Source organism: Perca flavescens, chromosome 21 (genome assembly GCF_004354835.1).
Source record: "Perca flavescens isolate YP-PL-M2 chromosome 21, PFLA_1.0, whole genome shotgun sequence".
Taxonomy (NCBI): Eukaryota; Metazoa; Chordata; class Actinopteri; order Perciformes; family Percidae; genus Perca; species Perca flavescens.
In genome coordinates, this window is record NC_041351.1 from 19628159 (window position 1) to 19646702 (window position 18544).

Genomic DNA, 18544 nt, shown 5'->3' on the forward strand with positions numbered 1-18544 from the left:
ATTGCTATATGTCAGAGGTTGCATGCCTCTGGATCTCCCACACCAAAGGCACACGTCATATCCACTGCGCCATCACCACCCCTGGTGGAGGTACAAGGTAATGGAGCCTTTTATACATTGTCGTGTTTCTTTAGAAATGAACAATGGACAAATAGAGTCTTTAAACGCTTCAGATGTAAAGTTATTTGCTGTCAAAGTGACGTCAAAATGAATGGCAGTCAATGGAATGCTAACGGGAGGTGTTCGCTTTGTAGCATCAAAATAGGAGGTTCGAGTTCTGAAGCGAAGCTTACCCCCTTGACCCTAACCATTGCCTAACCCTAGTGCCTTCCACACAGTGCTGCCTGGAAGACGACGTTGTGGGCTTAAAACACCAAATGGATTATGTTCAGATCCCTCTGTGCTCCACATACCTCCTATATTTCTCTAGCAGCCATTTTTCTAACTTTCTTTTCTCTATCTTCATTTCTTTATGCATCCCCTCTCCCTTTCTCTCCATTTCATTTTTCTCCCTGTCGTTCCTTCCTCTTACTCTCCGTCTTTTAAGTTGTTCTAATGTCTCAAATTATCAAGTGGAAGTTTGGGGCTTTTAACAGAATGTATTCACTTAGCAAGGCTATACCTTTGCCTTCAGGAACAGGAATTTGCAATTATCTGTCAGACTCAGTGCAGCGAGAGAACAATGCTGAAGAGAGTGTCCTCTGAGTTCCCACACATATTTTGACATTAAGCTGTGCTTTAAAGTCAGACTGCCACACTTCCCCAACCGCTCTCGTACAACTCTGTCGAGCTGCCGGCGCCGCCCTTCATATCCATCTGTACTGATGCCATCTGGTTTCCTGAAACTTCCAGAGGAGCTGCAGCTTTAGGTGCAGGAGGGCTGATCCATTCACTAATCAAATATGGCCATGGTTGAGAGGGCTACTTTGAGAATGTGCTGGGGCTTTGGAGGTCTGATTGGCTGCTATCACAATCAGAACATACTGGAAAGCTTACTGAATTTCTTGTAAATCTTCAACATATGTTTTACTGATGATTTGATGTGATTTAGAGGCACCGGCTTATTTCTAGCTTTATGTGCTGCAAAGATGTTGGACAGTACACTCATACATTCAACACACGTTTTAAAATGTAATAATTGCTTTTTAAATCAGGGAATGCATTAGCCAATTTTGCAACCAGGAGATTTTATTTAATATAAGACTGTTACTTCCTATAACATTTAGCAGGTTGCAAAAATGAGTTAATTCCTTTTAAAGCCGAAACTTCTTCACATATTAATAGATAATTATAGTAAAAGGAAACATGGAAAAAGATTGTGGAGTAGATCAACTAAATGCAAAAAAAAGGAACAAAATATATATATATATATCTTCATATTGCGTCAGCCAGAAAACCTGAACACCACAGTTGCAATTCAGAGTGCATCAAAACTAGACAGCAAGGAAGCAAAGACATCTTTAAAAGTCAAACTTCTTTCATGGTGAGATATCTTGAGCATCTGTGGAAAACACAGTACCTCACACCAGGAATTAGGACGTGTCTATAAAGTCCAAAGCTCTTCATTTATTGCAGTTCAATTCCACATTTAGGCTGTTAATGTTCATTAAAAAATGTCAGCTCAGCAATATATTGAAATCTCTCTGTCCTCTCCCTCTCTTACTTTACACACACACACACACACACACACACACACACACACACACACACACACACACACACACACACACACACACACACACTGTTGGACATGAGCGTTCCAGCTCTAATACTGACATACATGTCAGTATTGGTAAAACCTCATGTAATAGACAGCAGATGCAGCTTTTTAGTGTACATATATATAATATCTGGATTCTGTCCAAATGTGTTTAGGCAGTGTGACATATATGGTAAGAAGGCTGCAGCTGTAGAATGATGGCAAGAGTCCATCAGCTAATGGTACTGGCATGAATAGGTGTTAATGTGTCCTGAGAATTGTGCAGCATGTACGTCATTTCTAAAGCAGTATATCAAGGCAGTAGAAAAAAGGGGGGGGAGGAGGGGGTGTTATATAAGTGGATGCTTGTAAACATGGTGGAAGAAGTATTCAGATCCTTTACTTAAGTAAAAGTACTAATACTGCACTGTAAAATGACACTGTTACAAGTAAATGTCCTGCAATGAAAATGTTACTTAAGTAAAAGTATGTATATACAATCAGGAAAATGCACTTCAAGTATAAAAAGTAAAAGTGTTCAATGCTGAAAAATCCTCACATTTTAGAAACTGGAACTAGAAGCAATCGACAAAGTGTTTAATTGGCTAATAATTTTGGCTGTACTTGTAGGTCTATATATTGTTAGGTAGTTTAATTTATAATAATCATATTCTATAAACTACATGTCTTTTTTGTCTGCAAACATTTTAATTTGTAAAGTAACTAGTAATTAAAGCTGCCAGATTAATGCAGTGGAGTAAAAAGTACAACATTTCTTTCTGAAATGTAGCGGAGTAGAAGTAGAAAGTGGCATGAAAAGAAAAGACTCAAGTCAAGTACAAGTACCTCAAATGTGTACTTAAAGGAACACGCCGACTTATTGGGAATTAAGCTTATTCACCGTAACCCCCAGAGTAAGAAAAGTCGATACATACCCTTCTCATCTCCGTGCGTGCTGTAACGCTGTCTGACGGTTCCAGCATTAGCTTAGCCCAGCACAGATCCATCAGGTAACTGGTTCCAACTAGCCTACTGCTCCCAATTGTGAAAAAAATTACAAAATAACGCCAACATGTTCCTATTTACATTTTGTGATTTGTATAGTCACAGCGTGTACAAAAAACACCGTAACATGAGACACAGCCATCTTCTAACAGTAAACAAACCGGGAACTATATTCTCAGACAGGCTTGCTGCGAGCATATCACTCCGCCCAAGTACTATATTCTTCCGCCTGAGAATATAGTTCCCGGTTTGTTTACAGTTAGAAGACGGCTGTGTCTCATGTTACGTTGTTTTTTGTACACGCTGTCACTCTATAAATCACAACATGTAAATAGGAACATGTTGGTGTTATTTTGTCACTTATTCGGAGCAGTAGGATTGCTGGAACCATTCACCTGCATGTTCTGTGCTGGCCTGATGCCGCTGGAGCCGTCAGACAGCATTACAGCACGCACGGAGATGAGAAAGGTATGTATAGACTCGTCTTACTCTGGGGGTTACGGTGAATAAGCAAAATTCCCAATAAGTCAGCGTGTTCCTTTAAGTACAGTACTTGAGTAAATGTGCTTAGTTACATTCTACCACTGCTTGTAAATGGAGCTTCAAATTGTCAACACTCCCACGTACCGTCCTAAACCTGAGTCTAACCTGGTCCTGTCATGTGTCTTTGAACCACAGAGGGCGGTCAGATGAACAACAGCGTGGGGCCGGGCTCCAACATGGGCCAGCAGCACCCTTACCCCGCCCTCAGCCAGCTGGCTCATGTCTACGAACAGCAGCAACAGCATCAACATCAGCATCATCAGCAGCAGCAGCAGCAGCAGCAGCAGCAACAGCAACAGCATCAGCAGCAACAGCAACAGCAACAGCAACAGCAACAGCAAAACAAGGATCTCAACAAGTACGCCTCCCTGAAGGCTGTGGGTAAGTGTCTGTAAAGTGATTTTATTATCTTTAAATTTGAAGTCAAACTGAAGAACAGTTTTACACTGTGAGTTAGGCAGTGTCCTTGATGTTGTGCTATTGGTTATGAAGAAGAAAGAAAAAAAACGGATTGATTTTGCCAGTCGTTGCATCTGGCTCTTGTTTGGGGAAGGTGCATCAGGCCTCCAGGAAGTGTACCGGGCTTTGAAGCCAGTTTGACATAGCGGCCAAAACATTGGAATTACAACTTCTGTGTCTCTCACGTGATGCCATGGGCCCCAAAAAGCCCATGGCTCATGGCATTTTTTTTTTTTCCCCAATAGACTCACATTGCGACACGTCTGATCAGTGGATGAATTCTTTTTAGAGCGTCACAGCCCCGCGCGAAATAACTTTGTTTCAACCATCAGAATTTGATCCGATAACATTTGGAAAGTCTAGTAGAGCCGCACAATTACATTTTTTAATCCACACGCAAGTTAGCGGAACGCTAAACTGGAAGTAGCCGTTCTCGGCCGGCTTAGGTCTCTAGTGCTCATGGGCCCTGTAATGCGGAAGCACCGCGTTCATCCGGGCAATTTTACACAAGGAAGTAGAACTTCTTTTGGCTTCATGCGCCACTGGGCAACTCTCATAAGAATGAATGGGGGGTATAGGTTTTCTTATACTAAATATAATATAGGAGTTGCATCATCGTCGCAATCAATCTTGGGGCTTCCCTTATTCTTGTCAGCCGAGTCACCCCCATCTGATGCATCCTGACTTGACAGTGAGTCTTGAGTCTTTTATTAATTACTGGTTTGTTTTTTTCATTATAGTTCACTGAACGTTTTGTGATCCAAACACAAAGAATATTTGTTTTCATCCAGGAGCGATGTCCTGCAGGCAGATCTGACAGGTGTTATCGATTGCACTACCAAACTGGACGCGCTGTAAAAACAGCCTGCTCATCAAGCTGTTTGACAGCTGTTTGACAGCTTAATGCACGCTACCGAATTCAGTGAGCTCATTTGCCAGTGCAGCTGTTTTGAAGTCGCCTCACCGTGCCCATATGCTATTGGCAGCGGCATCACCATTTCATAACCTCAATCCAATTGAGTTTAATTTTTCAGTGCCTTTATGCTAGACAGGTACCCTGCCCTCACTTGAATTCAGCCCACTCACGCCAGATATCATCCACAATATCTGTATAAACAGCTGCAGACACTATTTGTCTGAATTTATTAGAAAAAGAATTGTCTTTGAAAAGCCTTCCTCTGCATGCCAAGCAGCAGAAAGGAAAACATTTGATTCAGATGACAAATGTAGGTGTGAACTTTCTCTGTGTTGTAAATCTCAATGTTATTCCCTCCACCACACTGCATGTGGAGGGCAATGACTCATCCCCAGACATGTTACGGTAATAGATTATCATGCCTGTTTATTATGATGAGCACTGCTTTGTGCCCTGGAAGCAAGACGATGTTGGGTTATTATATTAGCAGTTTAAATAACTGCCAGTGAAATTGAAAACAAAGAAGCAGATGAATAGCAAAGTGATAGGTGGTCACATTATGTCGGAGCTTTAAGGAAAGCCACCCTGTAAGAACGTTAATCAAAATGGTGTTTGACACTGTCATCCTGAGTCCTGGACCCTGGCATCTGTTGTCATATTGTTTGGTGGTGTATTTTTGTTCATTCCCAGATAACAGGCCAAATATAGACATCACACAACCGATATTTTCAGCTACAGCGGTGTTTGATTGCAGAAAATTGTTCCATTATATGAAATGCCAACAGAAGACGTCTTGGTGTTGGACCCCGAGGATCAGAGAACAAAGGGATTCTTTCTTTAGTCAATATTTTGCACCAATATTCAACCAAGAGAGAATGAATCCATCATAGGAGAGAATGCCAATTTCTCCACTGACAGGAGCTTCAATAGACCAGAATGCAGTGCAGCTGCAATTCGAGGAAGGAACGCAGCCCCGCTGTTTCCCCAACTAATAAAATCTTACTCTGTTTGGTTACAGATTTCCTTTCATCTCAACCATGCATAAAAACCAACAGATGGATGCAGAACACGGTCTGGGGACTGGGAAATCTGAACTGTAGGGAGAAAAAAAATGAGGCAGGTTGATGAAAAAAAAAGGTAAAAGGAAAGGGCTAATTCTAGCAAACTTGCTGGAATTTGTTAAGTATTACAACTTAAAAATGTACTCTATGGGCCCTATTTAATCGATCTAAGCACACGGCGCGAAGCGCATGCACAGGTGCATTTAGGCGCCGCCGCATGGTTCATAAGGGTTGTACTTAGTGTCTTCATTAATTCAAATGGATGGCTAATTGCAAATTTTGTCCGACTGTGTATCGGAGTTCAGCGCCGGTGCTGCCTGTGTTGCTGCCTCGCCGCCCAGCCTGCCTTCCTTCACACACCCCAGCCTGCTCTGAGCTCAATTGAGCTCCGTTACGACTGGCAGCCCACAGCACTCCATACCCGCGCAAAGTCACCGGTTTTTGGATAATGGACTACCAAACGCTGGTGCTCTGACAGAGCTCCAGGGCCTGCAGTTCCCCTCTTCCTAATGCCAGGTGTGTGTGAGTGAGAGCGCGGTCAGAGAGCTTGTTACGCTAGCAATCTCTTACCACAGGTTCAAGTTAATCTTATAATGTTTGTAATTATAATGTGTTGAGTTATTTAAACAAACGATCGGTGAAATACACGCCTCTTGTCTAGCAATAGCTAGCCTCTTCTTAGAATTCCTCTGGAATTCAAAAAAATTCATTAACTTGAAATCGGACACCGTTGTTAGCTTTATAAGACATTTAGTTAGATATTGTATAACTGGCTTGACGAAATTCAAACTGTAAATATACTCGGAAATACGCCAAAAATGAAGCTAACTATCCGTGATTTGTAGCTACACACAGCTAGGATTGAAGGGACAGTCGCAGCTAACGAAACCCTTACAGCTCACAAATATTCATTAACTTGAAATCGGACACCGTTGTTAGCTTTATAAAACATTTAGTTAGATGTGTAAGTGGCGTGACAAAATTCAAACTGTAAATATACTCGAATTACGACCAAAAATGAAGCTAACTAGCCGCAATCTATACACATAGGATTGTAGGGACAGTTGCAGCTAACGAAACCCTTACAGCTCACAAATATTCATTAACCCTCGTATTATGTTGAAAAAAAATGACATTGATGATGTTACGGGTCAAAATGACCCGTACAGTGTAAATACACTCAAAACTACCTTTTTTTCCTCATCACAACATTTTTTTCCCCCAAAATTGTTTTTACCAATTATTTAGTGAAACATTTCCAGTATGCACTTGCATATTCCATGCATAGCTAGATTTGGCATCCTAGGATGCCAATATTTTGATGCCATACTTGGCAGGCTTGTTGGGCATGTACTGTCAGAAGGGAAAGCACCCCCTGAATGGAACAAGGTGTTCATCTACAGTGACATGGGGACCAGGATTGTACAAGACAGGTACAATTTTGACCCATTCATCCCATACATCTCTGATCTCAGCTAGTTTGTCTCGTTCACGTCGACCAGCTCTGGTGTTGTGGAACACCCAAGCTTTCGTATAAATTGACTCCAAAGACATTGTTGCTAGAAATATTGGCCTTCCACTCTTGTCATTCCACAGACTGGCATTTGCTTCTCCCTTTGACTTGTACACTCCAGCTAATACTATTCAATTTAATTCAATTCAATTTTATTTATAGTATCAAATTATAACAAGAGTTATCTCGAGACACTTTAGAGATAGAGTAGGTCTAGACCACACTCTATAAATTCCAAAACCCCAACAACTACAGTGATGAACAGTGGCAAATAATAGTCACATTAGAGATAATGAAACAGTGACCTCGAGGTAGTCATGGAAGTTCATGTCATAGCAGGGCACATTGTGTCATACTGAGTAGTGCAGTCTCCTATACCGGATCCTGACTACTCTGTGCGTATGAACATCACAGCAGGGTGTTGCGGGATGTAACATGGCACTGCAGAACATGGGTGGATACTGTGGATGCAGCAGGACTAGGATTTCAATGTATGCATGCAAGTCAATCTGATCCAGTGGCTTCCATTTCTCTTCAAATACACACCTCCCCTGCAAGTTGGTCATGTCCACTATTATCCTATCTATTGAAGAGATGAAATGGTGATTGAATATCATCAACTAGTGTGGCAGAAAATCTTGTGGGGCTTGGAGTCATTTTGATGACAGTCTGTCTTGGCGTCAGTGTGGTGATGTTGACCATTTTATGTTACCATCTTTAGCTGTCCATGTTGAGGATGATTGCTGCCCATTGTTTTCAGCTAATGTATACTACACCAGACTGGTCCCCTGAATCCTCTTCATCATAGGAAAATTCACAATCCGGATCGTCAATAGCATTGTTCTCGGTCTCTGAAAGATCCTCTGACTCTGAAAACCTCTTCCTCTACATCACTATTACCATCAAAAATCTGTGCTAAAACTTCTTCAGTTGCAAACCTTTTGGAGCTCATTTTGTAGTGTGTGTGTCAAAGAGATGACATTACAACAGAGAAGAGGACAAGCGCGAGAAAGCTCCTCCTCCTTTATACACACACACACACACACACACACACACACACACACACACACACACACACACACACACACACACACACACACACACACACACACACACACACACACCTGGTTCTAAATGGGTGTTGAAAGTCTCTGGGTCAAAATGACCCGCAACATCATCTTTGTATACAAACTCTGAACAGACATTCCACTACACATGTGTCCAGATTTTATGAACAAGTTCATGACCCTAAATGAGGAAATGTCATACAATTTCATGAAGAAAAAAATAGGTTAACCAGTATTTTGGTCAACACAAAAACGCAAATGGGTCAAATTGACCCTTAACATAATACGAGGGTTAACTTGAAATCGGACACCGTTGTAAGCTTTATAAAACATTTAGTTAGATGTTGTATAACTGGCGTGACGAAATTCAAACTGTAAATATACTCGAATTACGACCAAAAATGAAGCTAACTATCCGTGATTTGTAGCTACACATAGATAGGATTGAAGGGACAGTCGCAGCTAACGAAACACCTAGCTAAACTTCACAAATATTAATTAACTTGAAATCGGACACCGTTGTAAGCTTTATAAGACATTTAGGTATATGTTGTATAGCTAAGTGGCGTGACATTGTGTGTAACATGTGGTAAGAGATTGCTGGTGTAACAAGCTCGCTGACCGCGCTCTCACTCTCACACAACGGGCCATTTAGCTAGCAGGAAGAGAGGAGTTACAGGCCCCTGGAGCTCTGTCAGGGCTGCCAGCCTAACGGAGCTCACAGCAGGCCGGGGTCTGTGAAGGAAGGCAGGTCGGGCGGCGAGGCAGCAGCACTGCCGCTGAAGTCCGACACACAGTCTTACCATATTTGCAATTAGCCATCAATTTTTGTAAAACGGCCCATATTTGAGCTTTATATAGTTGATTTCTCACATAAAAAAGTCTCAGAAGTGAATTTGGTAATGAAACATTGCAGTGTCTGGAATATGAGATTCTGTCGCTTCTCTAATGTGTGTGTATTGGGGATTCGCTCAACCAATCAGCGCGCATCTCTAATGTCTGCCTATGGCAATTTGCTCAACCAATCAGCGTGCAGCTCATCTAAATATTCACGAGCATACCATATTTGGAAGAAAAGCTCTTGTTACAAATAGGGCAAAAACACAGGGATGCATAAGGGCCAATAAAATATCAACCAGGCCATTTTCAGCCCAACCAATGTTACATACCTAATTAGGAGAACATAAGGAACAGTGTGAAATACTCTATATAATCATTCTATCACCCCTTTAAAAGCAAGGCCTGTTTGTACCTTGGCGCATTGCTATTATAATGGCGGGTTTGCTGAGCAGGAATGAGAGATTTTCAGGAGAAGAAATTGATCTGCTCGTGCGTGAAGCAGATTATATCATAATACTATTTCACATTGTAATATTTTTATTTTCAATCTTTTGCACGTCAGTGTGCTGCTGCCCTGTGTGTGTGTAACAAGCTTTATGCACTGTTAAATTAACAATGAAATACTGCATTATCGACTTCAGAACAGGTTTTTGTTGGCCAATGACGCGATCACTTTCCGCTGCCTCAAGATAGCAATACTCCAAGAATTCACCTGAACACAACTCGAGGCGCACAGATAGGCGCAGGGGCATTTGCCGTCTAAACGACGCGGGCGCTGGACGGGAAATTGAGAACTGCGTCGGTCTTAAACTAGCAAAGCGTCGGGCTTTGCGCTGCGCCATGTGCAAGATAGGGCCCAATACAGTGACAGTATTTAAATGTACTTGTCCTTTGAAACACTAAAAGCATTAAAAACACAACATACAGCTAGAAATAACAAAATCAAATCTGAAGAGACAAAATCAAATGTTATTTTTGCGTTCAAAATGTTCAAGATCTCTTTCAGACTTTTTTTTAAGCTATGTAAAAAAAAATGACCTGGTTGAAAACATTTTAAAATGACATCTACTCCTTTTCCCTTATTAAAAAAATCTAGAATCTATAAAAATACTTATAAATTTAAAAAGTTGAACTACTGGACACAAAACGTCTCCTACTCCACTGATAAAGCCATTCTCAGTGTAGTTTCCACATCACACTTAAGGAAGGTTGCTTTCACACCTTGGCAGTTTGGTCCATTTAAACCAAACCCTGGAGCATTTTCTTGGATAGTCCAGTTAGTTTGGGATGGTGTGAAAGCTCATTCAAACTTTGGTGTGGCCCAAACAACCAAATTCTGGTCAGATTCAGACATTTGGGTTCTCACATACAGCTCCTGCTGGGTAATGTCAAGATAATTTCACATTTAAAGTGGATGTGTGAAATGGACTTGATGCTCGGCGGGTTGGCGCTGGTCGGTTTTGCAGTATCTTTTGCTGCAAAGACCTGAACCAGTACAGCACTGTGCAAAACCATGGGTTCTGTTGCAGCAGAAACTGCCCTCTCCAGTGCACCACTTTTCTTTACTTCTTTACTCCGGAACACATTGAGCAACTTCTGTTTTGCAAAGGACATGTAATCAGTAATGGTTAGTTAATTACACTTTGATTTCATTATTTTCATATAGACGGAAGACTCTTCCAAATTAATGCTAATTAGCTCTTTCAAATAAAGAAGCTGCGTACTCCCACACACTTTTCTCTGCTTCTTTCCACTCGGCACTGACCTTCATCAAGACCATTTAACTTAATAACTGCCAGCTAAGTCTCATATTGCATTTCAGCTACTATATTTCGACTAAAAACACAAATAAATGGTTTGGCACACAGTGCGCTGAAGTAAGAGCCTGAAACTACAACCCCCTTTTCTGTTTATTGAATTAAGAATCAGATTTGAATAAAGAATTGATTCTAAATCAAATCGCGACACCAAGAATCGGAATCGAATCCTGACATTTCCAAATGTTCCCAGCAGCTAGGTCTGTGTACTGGCAAGAATCTGGCGATACGATACGTGTCACGATTCAATATATTGATATATATTTCGATACTGTGCGTAAGGCGATATATTGGGATTTTTTTAAAGTATCATTTTAGAAAAACTAATATTTAAAAAAAGACATGATGTTCATAAAAGTCAAAGAAGTTTACTTTGGGTAAACAATTCAGTACACAGAAAGTCAAACTGCCAGTTTGGGATTGTGGTTTCACAGGCTCTTAGTAAGCTAATTTTAATATGCCAAAGTAGGCCAAAGTTCAGCCATAGCTACATTGTTAGCTTCTAGTTAGGCAAGGACACTAGTGGTGTGTCTCAGCATAGCCATCTAGCGGTAAGGGGGTTTAAACACAACATAAACGTGAACCACTGTCTTACATGAATATTTTTGAACGTTTAAAAAATAAATTAAAAAATAAAATAAAATATCACGATACTGAAGTGTATACATTTTTTCTTACACCCCTAACAGCAACCATAGCAACACACAGAGCTGACCGTAGCCGTAAACAGGCAAGAGGCTGTAAACTGTGGTAAAACCCCCGATTGAAACACATTCCGAATGCGCTGTATAGATGTCCAAAGAATGCCTCTAAAACCTGAATAATACCGGAATATCCCACAAAGGCCTTATTTGGAATATCCAAATGGAATATGCTGTTCATATGACCTGATTGTTACTCTAAGGCAGTGTTAACTCCCTGCAAGTTGATCTTTATAACATACTGATGTTCTTTAAGAGAGAGCAGCCTGGAGGGCATAAAATCAATTTAAAAAGCTGTGGTAGGCTCTTAATTGTTGGAAGGAATATAAAGTGTACAGGATTACAAATTAATGGGATCAAATGTGCAAAACTACTGTACCAGTGTGGTTCAGATTGGTGGGTTTACACAGGACCCTCTTTGCGAAGACTGAATTGGGTACAGGCAGCAGTGTAGACATTCAAACCTTTAAGTACATCTGAAAATGTTCTTCTCTTCCTCCTCTTCAGCTCCTTTCGACCCCAATTATTCCTTTCTGCTTCTCTACATATCTAAAATGGCCCTCATCTTCCCCTCACCGCTTCTCCTGGACCATTTTCCTACCGTTTGCTCTTCTAACCTTTAATGTCCCGGCTCGTTTTTCTCTCTCCCTCACTATCCCCTTCATTCCCCCTCAACTTTTCTCCTGCTCCTTCCCTCCCACCTCTCTCTATTTCCCATCTTCTCTTCTTTCACATTGACACCTTTACCATCCACCTCCTGCCCTCAACTCTGCATTCTCCCTCACCTTTTCTTTTTGCTTCTTTTGTCTCCCCCTCACACGCAATCCCTCCCCCTTCCCCTCCAACCCATCAAGCTCTGTATAGCTCCTTAAAGAATCATTGGGCCGCTAATCTCGATCCTCCCTTAAAGCGCTAATATCTGATTCTATTTCTGTAATTGAAGGCAGCCCCCCCCCCCCATCACCTCCCCCTCCCTTTCCTCAGGCTCACACTTGAATGACAGATTTCCATTCCACAAGTGGTATTCAAAAAGGCTCCTATGAAATGATTGGAAAGCTGTCCAGCGATACACCACATATACACCACAGGAGGCAAGCTGCCAGTCCAGTGTTGGGAACCGTGTGTGTGTGTGTGTGTGTGTGTGTGTGTGTGTGTGTGTGTGTGTGTGTGTGTAAAGTAAGAGAGGGAGAAAGACTAAATTACAGCAAACACAACAAAAATGCCAGCAGTGGCGCTTTCAGAAGCCACCTTTGTGTGAGCTTCGCTAATCTTAAGCAACATAAATGGACTTTTCTTTTCTTCTCCTCTGCTATACAGTCTGGTGTTCTCGCTGCCGGTTGACCCCTTGAGAAATAGAACCGATCAACTAAGATCAACACCATTTCCCCAACACTCCCTCCAACCACCTTTTTTTTTTTTTTTGTTGTTGCTTTTCTTTAATTGCCTCTGCTACTTTTCCCAATGGTCTACTGCCTAGGTGATAAGCTACACTTCTGTCAATCAATAGCCATCCCCACTGTCCCCCTGTGCATCTATATAAGGTCACTTTATCGAATTCTGACTGCAGCCAAGGCAAAAAACAACTAGTAAAAGGTTCCTGGATGTAGACCTTCCAGAGGAGGATGTAGTCTTAAAAAGTACAAATGACCAATTATGGCCCACGTTTAATGCACACGCTAAATTTAAGCTTCCACATACGCCACCTGCTGCGGTAGTATATATTGCACTGTTTTGTATGCAGGACTCAAATAGCAAAAGATCCTTATCGGTGTGAAATTATTAAAAAATGTAAAGTTTTTGGAGAACATGTAGATTAAAAACATATATCCTCACACTACAGCTGTCGTTTAATCTCCTATAATCCTCTTTACATGCAAATGAGTTTCAAAAATGAAACGAGGGAGAAAGTTTCAGCATTTTTTGTTTAATGATTTGGTGCAACATGGGGGAAGTAATATCTTGACAACATGCTCATGTTTAGAAGCTATAACGTTTCCCATGTTCACCATCTTAATTTGGTTTGTTAGGGTGCCACATCTGCTAATAAGCACCAGGCATAAAATCAGAGGATGGCCAAAGTCATCACATTGCTTGGACACCATGGTACAAAAGTTCATGACAATCCATCCAGTAGTTCCCCAGACTAAAAAACAAAAATGTCAACCTCCTGGGGGGCCACTAAAAGAAAAGTTAAGGGTTCACGAAAGTCAGTAGGATTAATCATTTGTGCACTATTAATGTCTGTACAAAGGTCCTTGGCAATTGTTGAGATATTTCATGGTAGACCAAGAGAGATTCATCCTAGACATTGATATTGTGTCATTGCCAAAATTGCCCCTAATTTTCCTGACATTACTGTTATTCCACAGCTCCTACAGAGAGCCAGTTCAGATAACATCCCACATCCTGTGTCCATTTTCAATATCTTTATATTGAGAGCATTTTCCTGCAAAATAATACAACCATTCAGATGTAAAGAGTTTTACCTTTCAGAGTGAAAAAGCCTCATAGACAGCTTTTACTTCATCATAAGACAATAAAAGTCCAAGACTAATGGATGTTTCTGGGTAGGGTGGCAGCACTATGACAGGGGGATCCACCCACATACAGTATATACTAAAACATGGAATATATTAGGTTTTGAATTTGGAAAAACAAATTTGAAAAATGTAAAAAGGGGTTCTGAAGACTATACACTAGACCCGATTGGCTAATAAAACTCCTAATAAGGTCCTTGTGTTCTTGACACTCAGGGACTTCAGAGAAGCGGTGCTTGATTTTCTGATGTATGTGTTGGTCTCTGTTGGATGCTGGCCTTTCTCAGGCAGAGGCATGCAGAGCCCACACTGTGTAACAGCGGTGTTTTCCGTTTCCACTCACGTACGCCGCTGGATATGTGCACCGTTGAGCCGACTGCCACGGGATTGATTCACCTGTCCCCTAAGCAGGTTTGATCCCCAGGGGCGGTCTAGCGGCGTGGCGGCGGGTGAGACGCCGCTTTCCCTCCTTCTCCCCTCCCCCTCTCCCCCCCTTCTCACAACACCTCTGCTATTCCTTCACTCGTTGCTCTCCCCGTTCAAAGAGCGATAAAGTAGATTTATAGTTTGACGGCAAAGCAAACTCGCTGAGTGCGTTAACTTTATCTTCAAGGACGTGGAGGCAACAAGGGCTAAAGAGTAATGACTTGGCTGTGAACGGGAATTCGACAGGAAAAAAGGGTCACATTTCACACTGATAAGACAGACTGTTGCTTGGTGACAGTGACTGACAGAGGGAGGAATACATTTGAGGCATTAAACCTGACTGCTCCAAGGCTTAAGAGACCCACACACACACATAAACACACAGAAGATATGGGAAGATGCCTACACCAACACATTGAGCACAGTGAGGCCTGGTAGATAGAAATGTCAATTGGGTGTGACTTTGGATGTGCGTGCATGTTTTTCCCATCATACTCTTTACCCCTTGGAAATAATTTGTCACAATAACTGGATTTTTTTTTGCAACTTTCTGTGCTGTGTATGCAACTTGATGTAGTTAGGCAACCCCTTAACTCTGTGTTGTGTTGTGTTGAGAAATTATGAAAATGAGGCTTGTGTCTATTTCTGTGCTGCATTTATTGTCTGCACAGGAACAGATTATATGTACTGCTCAGTCACACATTTGGCTTGGCACGCTCAGACCAGTCCACTACAAACAATCAAGAAGTTATTTTAGCTACTGTAGCTAATGGCAGCTAGCTGGAATACACTACTCATGTTATATGGTCAATTTAGCACTGTGAATGCATTATATCTACTTGTTATATCAGACAGATATTTGGCCTGCCATGCTTAGACCAAGCGTACTACAAATAATCAATAAGTTATTTAAGCTTCTGTAGCTAGTGACAGCTAGCTTGAAAGCACTACTTCATGTTATATGAACAATTTAGCACTGTGAATGCATTATATCCACTTGTTAGTCACACATTTGGCCCACCATGCTCAGACCAAGCATACTACAACTAATCAAGAAGCTATTTTAGCTACAGTAGCTAGTGGCTAGCTAGCTTGTTTACTGAATGCACTTCTTCATGTTATATGATTGATTTAGCACTGTAAATACACTATATAAACTTGTTACACTTTTGTTGTAACTTAAATAAGCTAGAGTTTTGATATGAAGTATAACTGGCAAAATTAGCTGCTACTCGCAACATTTACCCACTGCCAGAGGGCACCTGTGAGCCAATAAGCCTACACTTCTGGATATATGGCAAGTGAAGTCATACACCATTACAAACCCTATTACACATTCATACAAAAATAGCACTACCCTTAATTTAAGCAGTCCACGTCTTCCTGAAATTTTCACTTGATTATATGTGGAAAGGGACGTCCTTTCACTCAATGTTTGGAGCTACAGACAGCTGCCATGTTGTAATAATCACCACTATAGCGCATGTTGTTGTTTTTTTATTGCAACTAGTCAGAAGCAAAACATGTAAAATGCTGTGTACACAAAATCAGATCTATAACTTTGTATCAGAAAGCATTCTAGCTCTGGAACTGCACTACACTTCATTTCCTCCCTATAAAGGGCACTCAGCAAGATCTTTTTGAAATATTTTCTTTGTATGTCAAAAAGGGAAAAAAACATGCACGCTTTGCTCTTTTTATCATAGTAAACTTCTTCCAACCACACAGAAATAAGATGTTTTCTTGGCTTCATAAGGGAGGAAGAGGCGAGGTGAAGACGACATTCTGAGCTTGCCTTTTGATTTCCCTCCCCCGGTGGCACAACGGGCCTCTTTATGCAGGCGTAGTAGCCCTGACACCCTGCTTGGTCAGTTACAGTAGATAAGGGTAGGCTGACTAACAAAGTTAAAATACATGGGGATTGTTATATGACCTTTTCAGATAGTGGGAGTGAAAAGGGATGGGATGTTTTCTATCCAAACTTCTGTGCCAGTGTGTTGTTGGCTCACATGTGCATGTCTTAGTTTGCAGCTGATCTGCAAACTGCTGAAAGTCTTATTTTATGAGTCACTCTATAGAACAGTTCTATTTTCTTTCTGTTCCACAGTAGCAAAAAAGACAAGCTGAGGATACTGATTTTTGTTCACACTTGACAGTCAAATTGAAGGAATTCAATTTTCAACATTTATCCCATGATTTCAGCTGCTCTTTCATGTCCACTTAACATTTTCATTAACTTTCCATCCCTCTTTTTCCCTCTTCTGTTAGCTGCCAAGTACAACGGTGAAGTCTACAACAAGCGTCGGCTGATGGTGGAGCTGCCAACAAAGGGCGGGCTGCCTCTCCAGCCCATGGGCAACTCCAGACCCTCAATGGGCAACATGTCGTCGATGACTCCTCCGATGACTACCAACCCCATGGCTTCCAACCAAATGGTGTCCAATTCCATGAATCCTAACATGAGCCAGATGAGTTCCATGAACCCAATGACGTCTATGATGCCCATGACTTCTATGACACCCATGACTTCCCACAACAAGATGACCAACATGACTCCTATGACCAACATGACTCCTATGACCAACATGACTCCTATGACCAACATGACTCCTATGACCAACATGACTCCTATGACCTCCCTGGGTCCACTGACTCCTGAGCCGGTGGCCACCTATATCACCGAAATGCCCAGCATCTCTTCTGTCTCAACCCTCCCGACAGAACGACACATAGCCGGTGTCGGAGGAGGGGGGGGACTCAAGCTGAATGGCCAGAAACCCAAAGGCAGCCATGGTCACATTGGCCACAGCTCTCACAGCTCTCACAGCTCTCACACTCACAGTCATGGTTACAGCCACAGTAGCAAGCCGCCAGGCCTTGGGGCTACCTCCCTGGCACACATGGCAGGGACCATGCCAGGTCGCACGTCCCTGGGTATTTCCAGGGCCGCCGAGACCCCCATCGGCTCCAGCTCAGCTACAATGGGCCGCCCAATGGCCTACAGCTCCAACACAATCGCGGCTGGGCATACGATGGGGCTGGGGCTGAAGGCCTGGGATGGGACTGAGACGGTGGGCCGGAGGAAGACCTACGGGCACAAGAAGCCTCAGTGTACTGTGCTGGAGCCCAACCAGCTTCACAGCACCAGAGTCCACAGCCACAGCCAACACTTCCTCCCCACACAGCCCTACTTTGTGACCAACAGCAAGACAGAGGTGACTGTGTGAGAGAGGAAGAAAGGGAGAAAAGGAGGGGCAAAGGATGCATGTGGTGTGGTGGCACAAGTAATCTCTGAGTGGAGACACCAACTCCTGCATTGGTCAAAAGTGCAGATCTATGTGTGTTGTTTGTGTGGCTCATTGTGGTGGGACAGTGACACTGTTTCTGAGTGGCCCTCGTTTCACAAACAGAGTTTACCAATCAAATCACGGATGGCGTCCAAGTTGGTGGCATCTGTAACCATGACTTCAAAGAGCCTACAGAGCAGGGATGCGTATACGTACACTTGGTGGTGATATTAGAGTGTTGTCTCACAGCTAATATCTACTCGGTAATGACAATATCTGAGCATTACAGTGCAACAACACACGGATAATAAAGTGGGAAACTGTTGATAACAAAATGGATTGGCTTTATGAACCAAACCTGAGAAGCAATATAAGGGATTAAGTGTAAGGCACCGAAGCATCATGGGAAAGAAGAAACACAGCAAGTTCACCCACAAACCACGCAACAAGAATTCTGCTCATCTGCCCAACAAAGCGTTGAAAGGTTTGGAAGAAATAACATTCCCTATTGATTCGTACCCCCCAAAATCTCCCGAGGGCTTTGAAACAGACACACGTGATGCAGGCGCTGGGCTTTGGACTGCAGACATGCAGAGCTTTGTACTGTGGCTATTCAGAAGCGCCTTCATAAGATCTGCAGCTGAAGGTCGCCCCTTTTCCGCAAGGCTCCAGC

General features: G+C 42.2%; 1 protein-coding gene across 1 annotated transcript in view; it reads left to right on the forward strand.

The window, feature by feature from the left end:
- shisa9a (shisa family member 9a) overlaps window positions 1-17811 on the forward strand; it is a 64737-nt gene extending 46926 nt beyond the window's left edge. The window contains exons 4-9 of the mRNA XM_028568581.1: window positions 3383-3468; window positions 3568-3628; window positions 16853-16950; window positions 17239-17286; window positions 17347-17377; window positions 17561-17811. Of these exons, the coding sequence (XP_028424382.1) occupies window positions 3383-3468; window positions 3568-3628; window positions 16853-16950; window positions 17239-17286; window positions 17347-17377; window positions 17561-17811 (575 nt within the window). The remainder of the gene's footprint in view (window positions 1-3382; window positions 3469-3567; window positions 3629-16852; window positions 16951-17238; window positions 17287-17346; window positions 17378-17560) is intronic.
- The last annotated feature ends 733 nt before the right edge of the window (window positions 17812-18544 follow it).